Raw genomic sequence first — 17,492 nt, forward strand, 5'->3', positions numbered from 1 at the left:
TATCCCGCAGACTTGAACTTGTAACATCTCTGTCTAATAGGAAACATAAACAGCAAAATAAACTCTTTGCTTTATTTTCCTTTGGAACACAAAACAAGAAACTTGCTCCCTGTTCTAGTTTCTTTATCACTGATATTCAATCAGCCTTGCTCCAGAGTTCATCACCTTTCGTCTTTTGCAGAAACACCTTTGAGTAAGACAACAAGACCTCTTCACCGAGCTTGCTCCTATTACTCACAACATCTCACCAAAGCTTAGCTCAAGCTGCTTCTTCCTAAAGATAAAACATGTTTCTGTATCACTAACTTGATGACTCTGCTGCCTTTCTTCTTATAACCAGAAGCTTCCATCTCACTTCACCCAGTGAGCCTGACTACTATCCTGAGACTGAAACCCACGCAGAACCACATCTGTAACATCACTTTACTGCCACTGAAGAGTAGATACAAAAGTAACACCCTTGAGTCATTTAGTAGAAACCCAGCCTTGTTGCTACAAGCTCTAGTCTGATCCTTTTATAACCCCTGATCATTGCTACCTGAGCTCCCCAACATCCACAAGAATCTGATCCTCTACCCCTGAGACTGAACCTGCAGACCAGCAACTCAAAACCTCTGAAAACTGAACCAACCTTGAAGCTTCAAAATACTGAATCTGTCTTGTTCCACAACTGAGTAAACCTGTCATGCTTCTCTGCAACTTCCTTTCACTTGAATCCTGGAACCTTTAATCAACACCCAAATAGCCATTGAAACACATACCAACATCAACTTCTAAGGCGTCCCCTAGACCAGATATTCATAAGTGCCTCCAACTGCCATTTTCTCAATCTTCTGAAACAACACTGCATATTTCTTCCACAAACGAGCTGACCAATACACAATCTGACACCAGACCAGAGCCTTGATCACCCTTTGCAAAGATAACATGCACTACTCGTGATTCAGAAAGCTTCAGTTCCCCTTTAACCTTTGCAGAATATGATTTACCAGCCATCACAACCTCTTTCTGTGACTGCAGTGAAACAAGAACACCTTGTCTTCAAGATTTGAGCCTGAGAAACTGATGACCTTGATTTGACTCAAGCTTCTTTAGCCTAACTTGGCTTAACCTGAATCAATCTCCAACACGAGATATCACCGGAGAAGAGTATATCAGCAGCTACGAAGAAGACGACGAACTCTCAGCCTTCAGATCCTCCGATAAGACGAAGGCACGCAGCTGGAACATGAGAAAGCAATGGTGACTCAAGAGCTATGATCTTTTACTTGATCTCTCTATCTTGTACTTGCTTTCTCCTTCCTCTGACTACTCTCTCTCACTTTTGTAACTCGTTCTTGATTCAGTCTTTATGGATCTTCCCTTTCTTGTGAACAACGCAACATCGCTTACGAGTCTCTCCATCATAATCTCACACTAGACTATGACTCTAGTCTCAACATAGATAACCTTGCTTCTGCACATGGTTTCACAAACCAGAAACCAACAGATCCGATTGGATCTTCCCCTGTGAATGTTCTTTCCTCCGCTTCCAACGTCGTCTTCGTCTACCACAAGCAAACGTCACTTTCTTCTTCCTTTGACGCTGACGCTGCATAATGAACGACATCAGCTCTGATTCGCCACACTTGATATGAGAGCGATGCGATCTCGAGACTACAGAAACTCTGATTCTTCTTCTTCAAAATCGATCAAGCTTCGTTACCGATGAATCCTTGAATCGCTATAACCAGCGCTCTGATACCACTTGTTGAGGATTCTATCGGTTTCCTGCAAGCTACAATGTAACTCAAATCGCAATCCAATCGCAAACAAACTCAATCACAGTGTGGAAACGAATCAAGCGAGAAAGTAAACGACACAAGAGTTTTGGTAACCCGGTGTTCACCGCACTCCTCTGATGTGGAGAAGCCGCTATACTCACCGGAGAGAGAATTAGGTCTCTCAACCTTTCCAATAGATGAAATGAGAAGAGTACAATCACAAGAGATCTTCTTCCTCTCTATCTCTGTTACAATCACCAAGAGATAAGAGTATGATCTAGGAAGAAGAAACAAGAGGCTCAGCCTAGATATAAAGAGAATCTCCTTCTCTCACTAGCTCTCTCTCACTCACGAGCTATCTTACTCTCCGTTTCAAGCTCTTCGTCTCGAGCTCTTTCTCTTCTCTGTTTCTGTTACCGACGTCTCTCGTCGTCGTAACTTCCGCCTCGTGAAGATGACGATGAACTTGATGAAGCTCAGAAAATATCTTCAGCTCATGTGGTTAATTACTCTCCTAACCTCCACTTGAACTTAGCCAAAGCATGCCCATCTCACGTGCCTTTCATAAGACCACATTAGCTGGAGTAAACCTTCTCCTTGGCTGAGAGACTTAGAAGATGGGATGACATATTTCTACAGTTAGCTTTACGTTAGTAGTACTGATTTTAAAGAATTGATGGAAGAATACGTATTCTTCATTTATGAAACAACCATCACTGGATCAAAAATTGACATTCTTCAGGCACAGGTGTGTTGTGATTTTTGTTACATTGGAGATTATAACGGCTTTAGAAGCGTATTGAATCGTAGCATTATCAACAGGAACCAATAATACATGACCGAATCTCAAGAAACACCAGCCAAGCATTCTCATCTCTCCCAGGACACTACTAATCTTTGATATAACCAAGGAGGGAGAGAGCATAAGTCTCTTTCTAGTTGCATTTTTATGTCATTGTTAACCAAGAATAAAACCACTTTTGATTGGGTGAGAAGAGCCCTATAATAATTATTTTGTATAGTTATTGACTTGGCTATTTAGAAAGTTGAGTTGTATTAGAGAAGAAAGGATAGACTCAGAGAATGAATAACACCGAAACAACGATGAAATATTGAGACAACTGAAGTAACCTTGTCGAGAACCAGGTCTTGTGACCCGGTAAAAAAGGTAAGATAATCATCATCATCAATGAACAGACGAAAAAAAACTTAAAACTTGAGGTTTGAGTAACTGTATTGTTCTTCTGCCTATCAATGCACTGTCTGAGGTTAGTACTTAGTTGTAATTCTATTGCATATTGGCATTTCCATAACCGCCGTCCTTTTTTAATAGAGATATGTAAAAAATCCTAACTCGTTAACTCTCTACTCTTTCTTTTCTGTTCCACCACTTTAGCTTCTTCTACATATAGACAAAGTTCTTCTACTTCCTGCTTTTTATCAGTCTCTACTTTTCTGCAACCAAAGAAAATTAAAACATCTCAAAAGTTAATTAAAGTAGCTTCAAAGTTGCAGAGTATGACTTATTAGAAGGAAGAGAATTAACACCAGGTTAATAATGATTGTGCAGCTTAATGGAGGATGAATTTTTAACATACCAATATAGGTAAGCTAAGCTGATTGAAGTGTTGAGGCTGGCTTACTTTCCACAGTAGCACAGTTCTCATTCTCAGACTCGGACTGTTCTTGGGTTTCACCGGTCTTTGATGGGGAAGCAAAGAAGCAATCAGGCAGAGCGTTCTCCAGACTTGTCTCTTGCCTTCTTCACCAATGAGAGAATAAAAGCATTGATGTAACCAGTTTTGAATGTGAAAGCTGATAAGACTTAAGAGGTCCAAAAGGTAATGAGAACTGATTATGCATACCCTGTGTTGAAATGATTAACATAACCACCTTCTTGGCTGTTTTTATTTTCAGAATCAGAATGAAAATGTCCTGAATCAGGGGAAGAAGGTAAGTGGTGAATAACTGAATATAATAAGCTAATATGTAAAGCCAAGTTCCATTGCAGGAGAGATAAGAATAAACCTTCTTCACCGGCGTTTTCAGATCGAAAGAGCATGCTTTGATTGACGCGGGAGGGGTAATGAAGAGGGGAGCCAATAGAAAGACTGCGCTGGTGATGGTGGAACGACTCGCTATCCAAGTCGGGCAACTGGAGATTGACAAGTCTTCTCCTCTGGAATTCTAATGCTTGTTGTAACTCAGCTTGCTCAGCTTTTCTCCTCATCATCTCTTGTGTGCTAGAAAACATCCTCGGTCCTGGTGGAGCAAACAAAACACGAGACTGAGCGCTCTGATGAAACCATATCCACCACATAAGAGAAGAATCAAAGGAGAGGAAAGCCATGCAACTAACCGAAGTGGCAATCAAAGAGATCCCTTGCGTCCATTCCAGATGGACTTGAACCCGGAGAAAAGTTCCCTCTCTCCATCTGCTGCATCAGTTGTTGCTGCTGCCTCCTACTATTATTTGACAAAAAGGTACCATAAGAGAAGAGATAAAAACAAGACTAGGCGTGTTAGGTGGTTTCAACATACTTTTCAAGGATTCTTCCTTTCTCTTTGTAGGGTTTAACAAGCACGCGTGAGTCGCAGATGAAATGTGGGTTTCCTCTGGCCAATATGATTCTCACAGTCTCAGAGTGGAGAAAAGTGACGAACCCAAACATCCGTTTCTGCTGGTATGGAATCCTAACATCCTGCACTGGTCCAAAATTGCTACAACAAAAAGAACAAACGTAAGTAAATATCAACCAAAGTTTAGATGATGCAAACGCATAACAGCTTTTGATGCAGTTGTGTTTTTGAAAGATACCCAAAGTAGTTGGAGACATCTTCATCTGTGAAGGAGCTGTCAGCTGGAAAAGTCAAGTAAATCTGCTTAGATGCAGAGTTTGATTTATCTCCCATCCCCAAAAACTCATCTCTTTCATGTCGCCCTGGACTACCAAACCAGTAACCCTCATCCCCAAACTGTCCTGCTCCTCCTGATCTGCAAAAGCAAACACCACCAAAAGAAAGCTAAACATTTACACAACAACATCAAAGTAATACAAAGACTTCTTGCACTTGTCCAAGTTACTGAAGGATACCAAATAAACCAAAACCAAGACACTCAGAAAAACATTAGCATGTAAATGTAACACCAAAAGTAGAAAACAATATGTAAAAGACTTCAACGACCACAATGTTAATTATTGGCATCGTCAGGCACCTTAATGATTCAGTAAAGTTATTATAAATGCACTTTTTAATGATTCAACCAAACATGTCTAGAAAATAAACATTATTATTTCAAAAAAAAGGAGGTCCATTTGATGATGATTACCTATGATGAGCGTTACGCGAACCCAAGAGAAAATTAATGCCTTTATCATACGACATTGGAGAGCCACCACTAGCCGCCAAGAACTGCGCCGCGGCCATTCGCTGCCGTTGAGCCAGTTTCATCCTCGCTATCTCCTCTTGCTGTCTGAAATCCGGAGAACCAAACCCACCACCAGGAGACTCAAAATCATCTCCTAAACCAGGAAACCGACAGTAACCGCCATAACCGGGTTCCTCTGACCCGAAACAAACATCGCTCGCAGAGAAACTCCTCTTGTGCAAATGGGCATCGTCATTATCACCGGAGAACCCGAACAGATCCGTGGTTTCGTCGTTGTTGTTGTTGTTCTTAGAAGAAGACTCGTTGAGGAAGGACAAGTAGTTACCGAGTTGCCCCTCATCGACTAAATCGTCACCACCACCATCTGAAGCGAAAAGAGAGGAACTTGCTTGAAACGGACTCGAACCCACGTTAGGGTTGCTACTCCCAGGAGTGTTGTTCAAGGAAGGGCTCCTCGAGAACTCCATAAACGGAGAATGGCGGTGGATGTTAATGGGTCTCGAGATAGGGTTCAACAACGGCGGCGTCGTGCCAGAAGAAGAAGAAGAAGATCCGTTCGAGAGACCCAAAGCGGATTTAGCCTTGAGACAAACGGACTGCAAGAGAGTGTCGGGTCCAAGAGCGAGACGCATCAAGTCTCTCTTGCCCAAGTCCTGTAAGAGCAAGTAGCCTATGATTTTGGAGGCCAAGTCCGGTTCTAGAGTTCGGATCTTTGTGAAGAGTATGGAAGTGGGATCTCCAGGATCCATTCGCGATATTAAAAATCGTTTCTTTTACTGTGAGAGATTGAGAGGAGGAGGAAGGAGAAGAGGCTATTATGTTTTTTTTTTTGTGTGAGTGGGTTCTTTAGTACTTGCTTGGGTTTATTTATGCGTTTAAATGCATATGTTTTTTTCCTTTGGAGATTTTAGTATATGGTGTTTTGTCTTGTTATGAGAGCATTTATTGTTTTAAAAGAAACTACTTTCGTAATGTGTTACTTTCTTTTCGGGTTCTGTTTTTGATATCGGGTTTAGGGCTTTCAAGTTCGTCGAGGCTCTTTTTAGCAGGATTATAGATTAAAAAAAAAAATTAATTTAATTGAAATTTTTTTGAGAAATTTAATTTGTTTCCTTATTTTGCTTAAAAGTTTGTTACTAAAGATTTGTATTTAATAAATGTGTTTTTCAACAGACCAAGGGTCTCCCATTGGATGCATGATTTACATTTCCTTGTCAAAGATTGGATGCATGATAGAGCCTTACTTTTTGTCGTAGTCAACTATATGTTTACATGGTAAATTTTGTTGTAACACGTTCATATACTTCTAAAGTCTTGCTAAAATTAAATGTTCTTGATTTTGTTAAATAAAACTAATCATTTTAAGTTTATTAAATCTGTCGTTATAATATTACAAATTTGTGATTTTAACCAAATTTATACGATATTTAAATACTTTAGTTCAACAGAAAGTATGTGATCTAAGATTTTTAGATTTTAAAGATCTTATATTTAATTATTTTTACAATTGATGCAAAAAGAAATTAATTTTACAATTACAATATTATTAAGTTAGTGATTTGGAAGATTTTTAATTTATGGATCATTACTCTATAAAGATTGGTATAAAAATCATATATACAATTTATCAATTGAATATCATATGTACGCAAACTATACTTTAAATAGCAAACTGATAAGTCAGTTTAATAAGTTTGTTTGGAAAATATAACTAATCATTTAAAGTTTATTACATTTGTCATTCTAAAATTAATAATTTGTGATTTTAACTAGATTTATCTGATAATTACACAATTTATCGTAATATAAATTATATAATCAAAGAACTTTAGATTTTAAAGATCTAATATTTAATTAATTTAAATTACAATATTATTATGTTAGTGATTTTAGATCATTTTTAATTTCGAATCATAACTCTATAAAGATTAATACAAAAATCATATGTGTAGTTTAACAATTGAATGTCATATGTACATAAAATTTTACGGTAGAATATCAGTTTTATAGGTTTGTTTTAGGGGTGTTCAATCCGGATATCGGTTCGGTTTCGGTTCGGTTTTTTTCGGTTTTCGGTATTTCGGTTAGTAAAATATAACTACCATTTTAAATCCATATTTACTTCGGTTCGGTTCGGTTTATATACCGTCGGTTTTCGGTTTATTCGGTTTTATACCAAAAAATATAATTATTTTGTTTGAGATCATATTATATGAATTTTAGAATCATATTGTCAACACAGTCATTTATTAAAAATATATTACATATTCAAATAAATGAATAAAAAAGTAAAAATGCTTCTACCATCAAATAAAATAATTAAATCTATAACTAAAATCAAAGCTTGAAATTTTGAAAATAAAAATATGAAACAAAACAAAAACATGAAAGAAAAGTTTTTCCACTCTTCCATATTTAGTGTTCATTAAAGTCATGTTTTTTCAATTGAAAATTTTCCATTAATTATTGTCCATCAAATTTATAATCTTAATATTAATTTAGTGAAGACTAAAATAAATCAAAAAGATCAAAAAAAGACTTAGAAAATAAGATGTATGAATTGCGATGTATTGTTATTTAGTTATAGTTCAAGTGTTTTACAAATTAAGGTTTTTTATTACTATAAAATTATAGTAATAGTTATTAACACAAATTTAACTTATGTAACAAATAGATTGTCATGTATTGTTATAAAATAGATACATATTTACATGTTTCTACTTTTAATCGGTTTTGTTCGGTTTATTCGGTTTAATCGGTTATATACCAAACCATATCCAAATCCTACGGTTTTTATAAAATTATATCCATTCGGTTTATATGGTATATACCAAAACCAAACCATATTGTCTATTTCGGTTCGGTTCGGTACGGTTCGGTTTTACCATATTGAACAGCCCTAGTTTGTTTGCTTCGCACTAGGGGTGGGCAAAAAACCCAAACCGAACCGAACCGAACCAACCAAACCGAAGTTAAACCGAACCAAACCAAACCGTGCTCTTTAATGTAACCCAATTGGTTCATGTTTTACTCAACCCGAACGGTTTGGTTTGGTTTGGGTTTAAACCGAACCAAACCGAACCAAACCGATAATCCAATATATATATAGTAAAAATATATATGATATATATATGTATTAACATATTGCAAATTTTAGTTAAAGTTTCGTTTTTCATTTTTTTCATAACTTCCATATCTTTAAAAAAAATTATAAATACGATTCAAATAATACTATTATATATAAAATCATGTAGCATAAGTTTTTATATTCTCACTCTATCGTTTATGAGTTGATTATTTTTTAATAAAAGTATAAAACTGATGCCTTCATATTTTATAACCAACCCGAACTACACCGAACCAAACTAGACCATAATAATGTAAACCGAACTAAATCTAAACCAAACCGAACTGAACCGAACCGAATTAAACCCAAACCGAACCCAAACCAAAGCTACTTTGGTTTTAATTGGTTTGAGTTTTATAAAACCCAAATTACCCAAACCAAACCGAACCCGAAACTAAACCGAAATGCCCACCCCTAGTTCGCACAGCATTTTCGTTAGGCTATTATTAAAAATGACAGTTGTATTTCAAAAACTAAATTATACTACGACCCATATTTGTAAAATTTTATTACTTATCTGATTTTGTTTTATAATGTTATTAAATATTTGATACAAACAAAAGTTTATAATATTGTGATATTTTGTTGTTTCAAAATGTAAATCATATAAATACTTTATAAATTTGATTGAATGATTTTTTATCAATAAATTGTTATATGTATGTTCGGTTAGGTACCTAGAATATTTATTTATATATTATAAGCTTGTTTTTTTTTTTTTTTTGGTCGAATATTATAAGCTTGTTTACGATCATCAATTCTCAAAGTGTAAAACTTTGGTGCAAAATAATTCATCTTTGCTTTATTTCTGTATTGTTAAAGAAATGTTATTTCTGTACTTCGATAATCTGCAGTGCATTGTAATTTTGTAAGCTATATTTTTGAATTTTAGGAAAACAGAGGTTTGGATGACATCTATTCCATTATATTATGTGGCATTTATAAAACTCTAAAATTGAGGACAAGTATAAACGATATTCCCTTCGTTTCGATTTAATTGTCGTTTTAAGAAAAAATATTTTATTATAGGTGTCGTTTTAGAGTTTCAATGTAAAATTTTATTCACTTTATTTTTTTATTAGTTGGCATATGGTTAGGTGTATAGGTAATTGTGTTTTTATTTTGAAAATATACAAAATCTTATGTTTTCTTAATTTGTGTGCATAACCTACAACGACAAATAAAATGAAATGGGTGGAATATCATGCTCTCTATTTAAAAATTGATGTTTAAATTTTTCACATTTATTAAAAACAATTTTGGTTATATCAATAAAATTTTATTAGTTTTAGTTTTAAACATAAATCCATTGATCTAATCTATTAAAAGTGGAGTATAAAATTAGATTACTCTTTAATTTTACCACTTATTTACGATTACATGTCATTAAGATATTTATTGAACCTATATTTAAGTATGTTTGTCTTTTCTTAATTTAAATTTATATTTCCTTAATCGAATAATAATCAAAATAAATTTTCCAATAGATTTCCTAATATATTTCGTATTAACGTATTTTTCGATATTTATTAGTAATAAATAATAAAGTAAAAACCACATATCATAATCAATTTATATAATATATAAATAAAATATAAAATAATTTATAAAATACTGTGATATAATAAATGATTTAAATAAAAAATATAATTATTCAAAGTAATAAATAAAATTGTTATGTTTTAAAATATTTTATACAAACAATTAGTTAATACATTTAATTTACAAATATATATTATACCATTTAGCACAAAAAAATTAAAGTGAAAACAAATATTCAGACGGTCACATGTCCAACTCTAGGATTATACAATAACAGCGCGGGATAAGTTTTGAAAAAAAATATTTTAATAGAAATTATAATTTTCGAAAAAAAATTATTTTATTTATTTTAAAGGGTGATACAATTTTGGAATTAGAAAAATTTATCACCCAACCCTATATTGTTTTAGTATGAATAATTGAAATTTATATCATAATTTTTTATCAAAATTTTAATTATAAATTTTTTTATAACTGCATAGTTACTTTCCAATCCAAATTTATGAATAGAAAGTTCAACTTTATTTTGTGATATATATTTTTGTTTGTGAAAAAATAATTTAAAATATATACTACAAAGCTTTGTGAAGTAAGAGCAAACAAATATATGAGTTTAAAATTATTAAATTATCTGCATAAATGGTAAAAAAAGTAAAGGAAAATGAATATCATACATGTTAATTATGACATTATTTTGTTAAAAAAAACAATAAACGTTTGAAAATATGGTTAATGTTAAAAATATTTGTTATTAGTAGTGTATAATTTTTTATGTATATAACAATGAAGTAAATATCTGCGCGGTTACGCTGGTTAATTTTTAGTTATATTATCAAGCATAAAGCTTTTAGTATAGTATAAGGAAAAAGGCAAAAACTTAGGGAAAGAGTATTGTATTTGATAGGAAACAACATAAACAACAAAATTATCCCTAACCTTTGTTATTAATAGCGCTAAAATCTGGAACCGGGCTGCTTCGTTAACGGCGCTCACTTTTCCCCTGACTCACTAAAACCCGCGCGTGACATTAATTTTTTTTTCTCAATTAGAAAAATTCCAGTACAGCGAGTGCACCTAGCTTTAAATATTGGCCAGATCTTTACCGTTAAATGCAGCAAACAGTATGTAAGATTGCTTTACGGGGACACGTGAGGTTCTCAATAGTCATAGTCAATTTGACCAGAGTTCGTATTATTTGCCAGAGCAACCATGCATCAGACAATAATGAAAACAAAAGTAAATGCTCTTCATCGAAAACGAGACTTCTCAATTTTACCGATTACTTTTACTACAGTATATTTTAAGTTATTTAAAACAGTAGTATCTGACTAAATAAGATTTTATAAACTATACTATTATTATCCGGAAACGGATAAAAAATTATCACTATAAAGGACCAGTATCTAACATTTTTAAAATTAAATATAGCTATAAGTTTTAGTATCCTAGGTGTGTGTATGAGTAGCTGTAAGCTGTCACATCATGAATGCCAGAAAGAAAGGAAGAAACAAATCATGTTGCGATTTTGAATACATACTTTGTTCTTTTGGGCAAGGTTGCTCCCTTATCTATTATCCGTGTAAGCTGAAATAAATTTATTCATTTCCAAGATTAAAGATAGAAAATTGATCGTCAATCAAAGGCCCAAATAAAACCCTTATATTTATAAAGAATAGAACCTTGTTTCCTGAGAAACGTTAAAAAGCCCAGTTTCGACCCAAAATGTAATTTACTCTCTCGTTCAAATGCTTCCAAATTTGTGTTGGCATTTTGTTTAAACCTAGAAGTAATTTCTCGGTACGGTTGCTTTGAGATTAGTCATATTTTCCTTATTCATCAACTAAAAACTTAAAGAATTTGCTATATGTACTCTGTTATAGAACTTGAATATTAGGTATAACACACGTCCATCTTAGTGTGCAGCAACTAAAACTAGTGTTAAATGTATTTCATCATGTTAGAAACCGTAAACGTTTTTTCCATGAGAAAAGAGAAGATATTATTCTTCTTTTTTAATGTTGCCTTTAAATAGACAATTACGGTGTGCTGGTAGACTTTGGATTGGTTAGTGATATAAGGGTAAAGATATACTTCCCTTTGTTCCTAAATATATGATGTTGAGAAGAATTTTTATGCGCGGCTCTGATAAGCTTTCTCTCTCCTCCAACCTTTCTCTCTTACAGACAAGAACGCGTTTTGTTGCAGCCGGTGGCGCGTACGTGCGCATGACGACGTCGGAGGCGTCCGCCTTACACCTCTCTCCATCTCTTCTTTGCTGCTACTTGATCCCCATCATCTCTTCCGATATGCTTGTGTTCTCTGGTCTTAGGGTTTTGCTCCGACGGCCGCTCCGCTCGCGAGGAGTGTCTCTCCAGTGGTGTCTCCGCTTCTTCTGGTATCGTGGTGAGGTCGCAGATGTGGTGATTCGTAGTGGTGGTCGGCTTTTAGGATTTTGTGAGGGGATCGTTTTCACTTTTGGATCTCCTATAAGTTTCTCCGTCGTTGGCGAGGGTGGAGGCTTGGTTCGTCGTTTCGACTCAGCAGCAGCCGTGGTCGCTCTCGGGATGGTGGTCATTCGGTTACAGAGTTTGGTGTTTCGATTCTTTTCAGTGTCGGCGAGGATCTGCTCCTCTCTCTCTGTAATCAAGAGGTCTCCGGTGTTTCAGTTGGAGGCGAGCTTCGGTGGTGAGTATGCAGGAGGGTTGGTACTTGCCTGGTCATGCTCATGTGGGTTCATTGGGTGTCCGTATCTGGTGGTCGTCTATGGCCTTCTTTGGTGGTTTCTCATTGGACTACGTCTCTTTGGATCTCCTCTTCACGGCTCTCTGTCCTGCTCCTCCAACAGGTTTCGGCGGTTCTCTGCTTGGAGTCTCTGTCTCTCGGGTTTCATTGTTTCCATCTCCGATGACACCAGAGTTGGTTCTTAGCGAGTCAGTACTTGATCCTTCGTTTCTCGAAGGTCACAATTGTCGGGATGGCTCTCCAAAGTCATTGGTCATCCGGGTGTCTACCTTTGATCGTTGCTACCTTCCCGGGTCCGTCATTTCTTGCATGAGGAATTACGGTGGTGTAGCTTGATGTATTGTCCAGGTGTGGAGACATGCTAGGCAGGGAGTGGCGGGAACAACTCAACCCGTTTTCTTGCAAGGTTCGGTGGCGGTGATAGCAGGTGCTTTGCTCGGTTTGGGAGTCGGTTTCAAGCGCTGTTTGGCGTCGAGTATAAGCCCGGCTTTGGTGGCGATTGCAAGGCTGTGTGGTAAGTACCTGGAATCCTCCCCTATTGCTCGTCTAGCGCTTCATGGACAGTGACGGTTATAAGATCGTGGAGATCATCGGGAACTAGCTATTCCGGAGATGACATGGGAAGTCTCGGCATTCGAGGCAACAAGGAGAACTTCACCTTCCCGTGGTCCTCATCAAAGGTTGAGAACGGCAACCGATTCCAAAGAAGTTCGAAAAACAGACTAGCGGAATGTGCCGGGTTTAGTGGACGGGCGAAGCTAGTTTTGTAATAGTTTGACTTTGGAAATTTTGTTCAAAGCAAGTTTGTAACCGGATCTGAATTCCCGATTGTTCGGGTTGAATAAATATTTATTAATTAAAAAAAAGAATTTTTATGCTCTAATATGTAAGATGTTCTTATATTTCAAAGTAACTTTAACTTTATCAAAAATTGTGTAATTAATTAAATTTAATAGTTCTATTTTGTAGTTGGTTCACTTGTTTTTAATTTATAGTTTTAATAATACATTTTAGATAAAAATAAATTTTCTTAATAACCGTGTTTTAGCTAAAACGTCTTGCATTTAGGAATAGATGGAATATAGTCTTTGTCTTTGAGAAACGAGAAGAGTCTTTAATCGTTAGTCTAATAAGTCAAGACTAGGTTTGCAGTCACACTGATTTGTAAGAACAATTCGAAATATTGTTTGGATGGCTTTAGGGCGTGAAATGTTAATTCAAGCTACAAATCTAAAGTTTAAATAAATAATATCTAATAAGATGTACAACTCTTATTAGTACAAAACTTTTTGAAAAATATCTCAATGAACTTGCTTTTTAGATAAAAATGGACAATAATGAATTAATCAGATAATAGAGAGTTAGACAAAGCTCAAGAAAACCCAACATAGAATATATAAATAACTAGGTGCAGAAATAAATATTTAGAATATTTTTTAAAATAAAATTTTGTTAATTTTTAGATTTTACTATTTACTTACAATAATTAATTTTAATTTAATTAAATATAAAATTTAAGATAAGATAGATATTTTTATTAAAATTTTATTTAATAATATATATGTATATATTTAAAATTATAATTTTGGAAACATTTTTCATTTATATACTGTGGTTAAAATATATAAAATCAAATTCTATAAAATTAACATAAATATTGCTAGGTATATAATTATCAAAACGTAAAAATAAATAATATATCCAAAACTTTTTAGATATTAAAAAAACTAACGGTATTGTGATTAGAAAATTACAATTAAAAAAACTGCATAAAATTTGAAGAACTGTTCTAGTAATAAAAAATAAATAACTGTAAAAAATAAAATTAAACAATATTTAAAAATTTGTGAAATATTATATATTATTTTCCCATTTCTAGTATTATGTTATTTATTGTTATATTAATGATGATTTATGAATTATTATCATATTTTAAAAAATTTACCAAAAATATAAAGCGACATTAAATTGAAATGTTCATGTCACAATTAGCTTCAAACCATATTATCATTGTTAGTATATCATGACATCATTTTTCTTTCAAGATCAATATAGGGAATATACATCCGAATATGGACCGTTCTACTGAATTTGTCAAGGTGGTAACTAGTGAGATCTTACATTGGTTATATGAGGTTAATAATTATTCTTGTTTGATATAAGAGGTTTTTTGTCTTCTTGATCAAAACTATTCTTTGATACTATATGAGAAGCTAGGTGAGCTTTTACATGGGTGTCAGTGTTGTTGGTTGGGCCCTTCGTGTGTTGGAACTCGAATCATACATGTAGAAGAGGTTTTGCAAATTACTAGTATCTTAAAGGATCATCAGCGATCAATTTTTTTAACAATGTTTCTTAACATTTATATATTAATATTGCAAGGCAAACCAATTATCTGAATTATGTTTAATGTTTCAAAATCTGTTCTATATGACACCTGTAGAACATCTCTCATAAAAGCTATGAAAATTTCTTCATGAAGATATTTTTCTTCTTTTTTTATTGTTTTTCTTTCATATTTTTCAATTTCTTCATGACATTCTGTGAACGATCTATTTTCAAACCACAATTTGTTTCGTGCTTTCCATCTGTTCCAAAGGAACCAAAGCTTAATGGGGTCTTTAAAACCCAAAGGAAGTAAGTTGACATAACCTTTCCCATTCGCAATCAGGTTTGACATTTTGAGATCCCTCACTGTCGGAACTTTCTTCACTGATAGTAGGTTTCAAAAACGTGACGTAAATGGACAGAAGAAAAGAACATGGACAGCATCCTCAACTCCTCCACACTGAGCGCATGGAAAAGGGGCCAAACCACGAATCTCTAAGTTAGAACTGACTAGAATTGCCATCTTCATTACTTTCTATAGAAAGTTCTTGATCTTAGGTGTAACACTACTGGATTCTATTATAAAGCTGGTGGTTGTATGTATCATATAGCAGAATATATAGCTCTTGACAAAATTGTCAAATCATTACAACCAATCATATGGCTTTCACATCTGTGAATTTGGTTGGCGTTATGGTATGAGATTGTGACTATACTTTTATCGGGTTAATTTTAATTATAGTAGAGGACTCTGCCAACCCAGTGAAAGATTTGCAGTACGTACTTACACATTTTATCTTTTGAATAAGATGTTTTCTTGTCATATGAAATCGTTATGGGTGCTATACAAAATAAAACCATGTATAAATGGAGAAATATAATCATATTATCGCACAAATATAAATGTAATAATCATAATAACCATATATACCAACAACACCATTGCATTTACTTACTTACACCTTTCATTAAAGAGTATAATAAGACCTGTGACTCTAATGTTCCTTCACATTTGAAATATAATACTTCATCTATTTGAAATATAATACTTCATCTGTTTCTTAGGGCATCTCCATTCATACTCCATTTTTTTTCTCTAAAATGGAATAAAAGCGAATATGGAGTAAAAAATGCTCCAACCCAATTTTATATCTCACTCCATAATGAAATTTACTCCATAAATAGAGTAATCTATTTTTTGTTTGTTCATCACTCTATTATGGAGTAGAAAATGGAGTAGGGTTGAAGTAATTTTACTCTATTTTCACTTTTACTCCATTTTAGAGGAAAAAATGGAGTTATACATTAGAGATGCTCTTAATGTTACATATTCTACCTTATTTATACATTTTAATAAAACATATTAAATTTGCATAATTTTTTGTGTTTATTTTTGTTCCACAATTTTAAGCCAATGAAAATTCAGTAAGTGCAATTAAATTTTTTAAAATTTACAATTAGTTAATAAAACATGTCTTGAAAATATAAAAAATAGATCTTTTTTAAAACAATTTTTTTTTCTAGAATATGTATTATTAAGAAACAGAGAGAGTATAATTTTGATCAGCTAAAGATTATGTTAAGAGACAAATATGCTTTTTTGTTCTTCATAAGTTCGCACTTCGTTTACTAATGATATATTTGCTTAATTAAACGAATCATTTCGTGTTTACTTTCTTTGCACTTGAGAACATATCAATCATAGACTTGCCTTTAGAGGCTAATCATCTCAATTCACTGTAATGTAAGAATCTATACGACACAGTTACAAAAAAAAAATATATATATATATATATACGACTCTAGCCATTAAGCCCTTTAATATTATTTTTAGAAAAATTCTTGGGTTCACCAAGGGGGGTGGGTGAACCTCTAGATTCACCAACTAATAGTGTTTGAGTATTTGATATTTGATATCTTTTAGAAAAGGAAACAATATTGAATTTTCAAATAAGATTATATTTTTAAAAGAAAACAATAAAAATACGTAAAAATAGTTACAAAAATAAATAAATAAATATTGTTAAACCGTTAGCAAAATACTAAATCCTATACCCTAAATCCTAAACTCCAAACCCTAAATTATAAACCTTAAATCTTGGATAAATCGTAAACCATTAGAAAATTTTAAACCCTAAATCATGCATTAAAAACTAAATTTTAATAACACTAAACCCTAAATCCTAATCACCAAACCCTAAACTCTTGGATAAACCCTGAACCCTTGGATAAATCATAAACTGTAAATCAAAAATATTTAAAATTAAACTCTAGAGTATATGATTTATCCAAGGGTTCAGAGTTTACCCAAGGGTTTAGAGTTTAGTGATTAGGATTTAGGGTTTAGTGTTATTAAAATTTAGTTTTTAATGTATGATTTAGGGTTTAAGATTTTCAAACGTTTAGAGTTTATCCAAAGTTTAAGGTTTAGGGTTTAAGATTTAGAGTATAGGGTTTAGTATTTTGCTGAAGACTTAAAATTATTTATTTATTTATTTATTTTTTGTAATTATTTTTATGTATTTTTATTGTTTTATTTAAAAAAGATAATCTTATTTGGAAATTCAATGTTGTTTTCTTTTTTAAAAGATATCAAATA

General features: G+C 33.4%; 1 protein-coding gene across 3 annotated transcripts; it reads right to left on the bottom strand.

The window, feature by feature from the left end:
* Nucleotides 1-2,953: 2,953 nt before the first annotated feature.
* On the bottom strand, nucleotides 2,954-6,010 carry LOC106421843 (zinc finger CCCH domain-containing protein 55-like). Of its 3 annotated transcripts, none has more exons than XM_013862682.3 (8): nucleotides 5,095-6,010; nucleotides 4,582-4,758; nucleotides 4,305-4,484; nucleotides 4,123-4,226; nucleotides 3,792-4,025; nucleotides 3,629-3,698; nucleotides 3,362-3,525; nucleotides 2,954-3,218 (listed from the first exon to the last, which is right to left on the bottom strand). In XM_013862682.3, exons 1-7 carry the CDS (start codon nucleotides 5,901-5,903, stop codon nucleotides 3,375-3,377), a joined length of 1,725 nt encoding a protein of 574 aa, XP_013718136.2. In that variant the 5' UTR covers nucleotides 5,904-6,010; the 3' UTR covers nucleotides 2,954-3,218; nucleotides 3,362-3,374. The 3 variants fall into 3 exon arrangements, with proteins under 3 accessions (XP_013718136.2, XP_013718134.2, XP_013718132.2); XM_013862680.3 differs by having other exon boundaries at nucleotides 3,362-3,522; nucleotides 4,123-4,229; nucleotides 5,095-6,009; XM_013862678.3 differs by having other exon boundaries at nucleotides 4,123-4,229; nucleotides 5,095-6,009.
* Nucleotides 6,011-17,492: the final 11,482 nt, after the last annotated feature.

This window comes from Brassica napus, chromosome A5 (assembly GCF_020379485.1).
Source record: "Brassica napus cultivar Da-Ae chromosome A5, Da-Ae, whole genome shotgun sequence".
In the NCBI taxonomy this organism is placed as follows: domain Eukaryota; kingdom Viridiplantae; phylum Streptophyta; class Magnoliopsida; order Brassicales; family Brassicaceae; genus Brassica; species Brassica napus.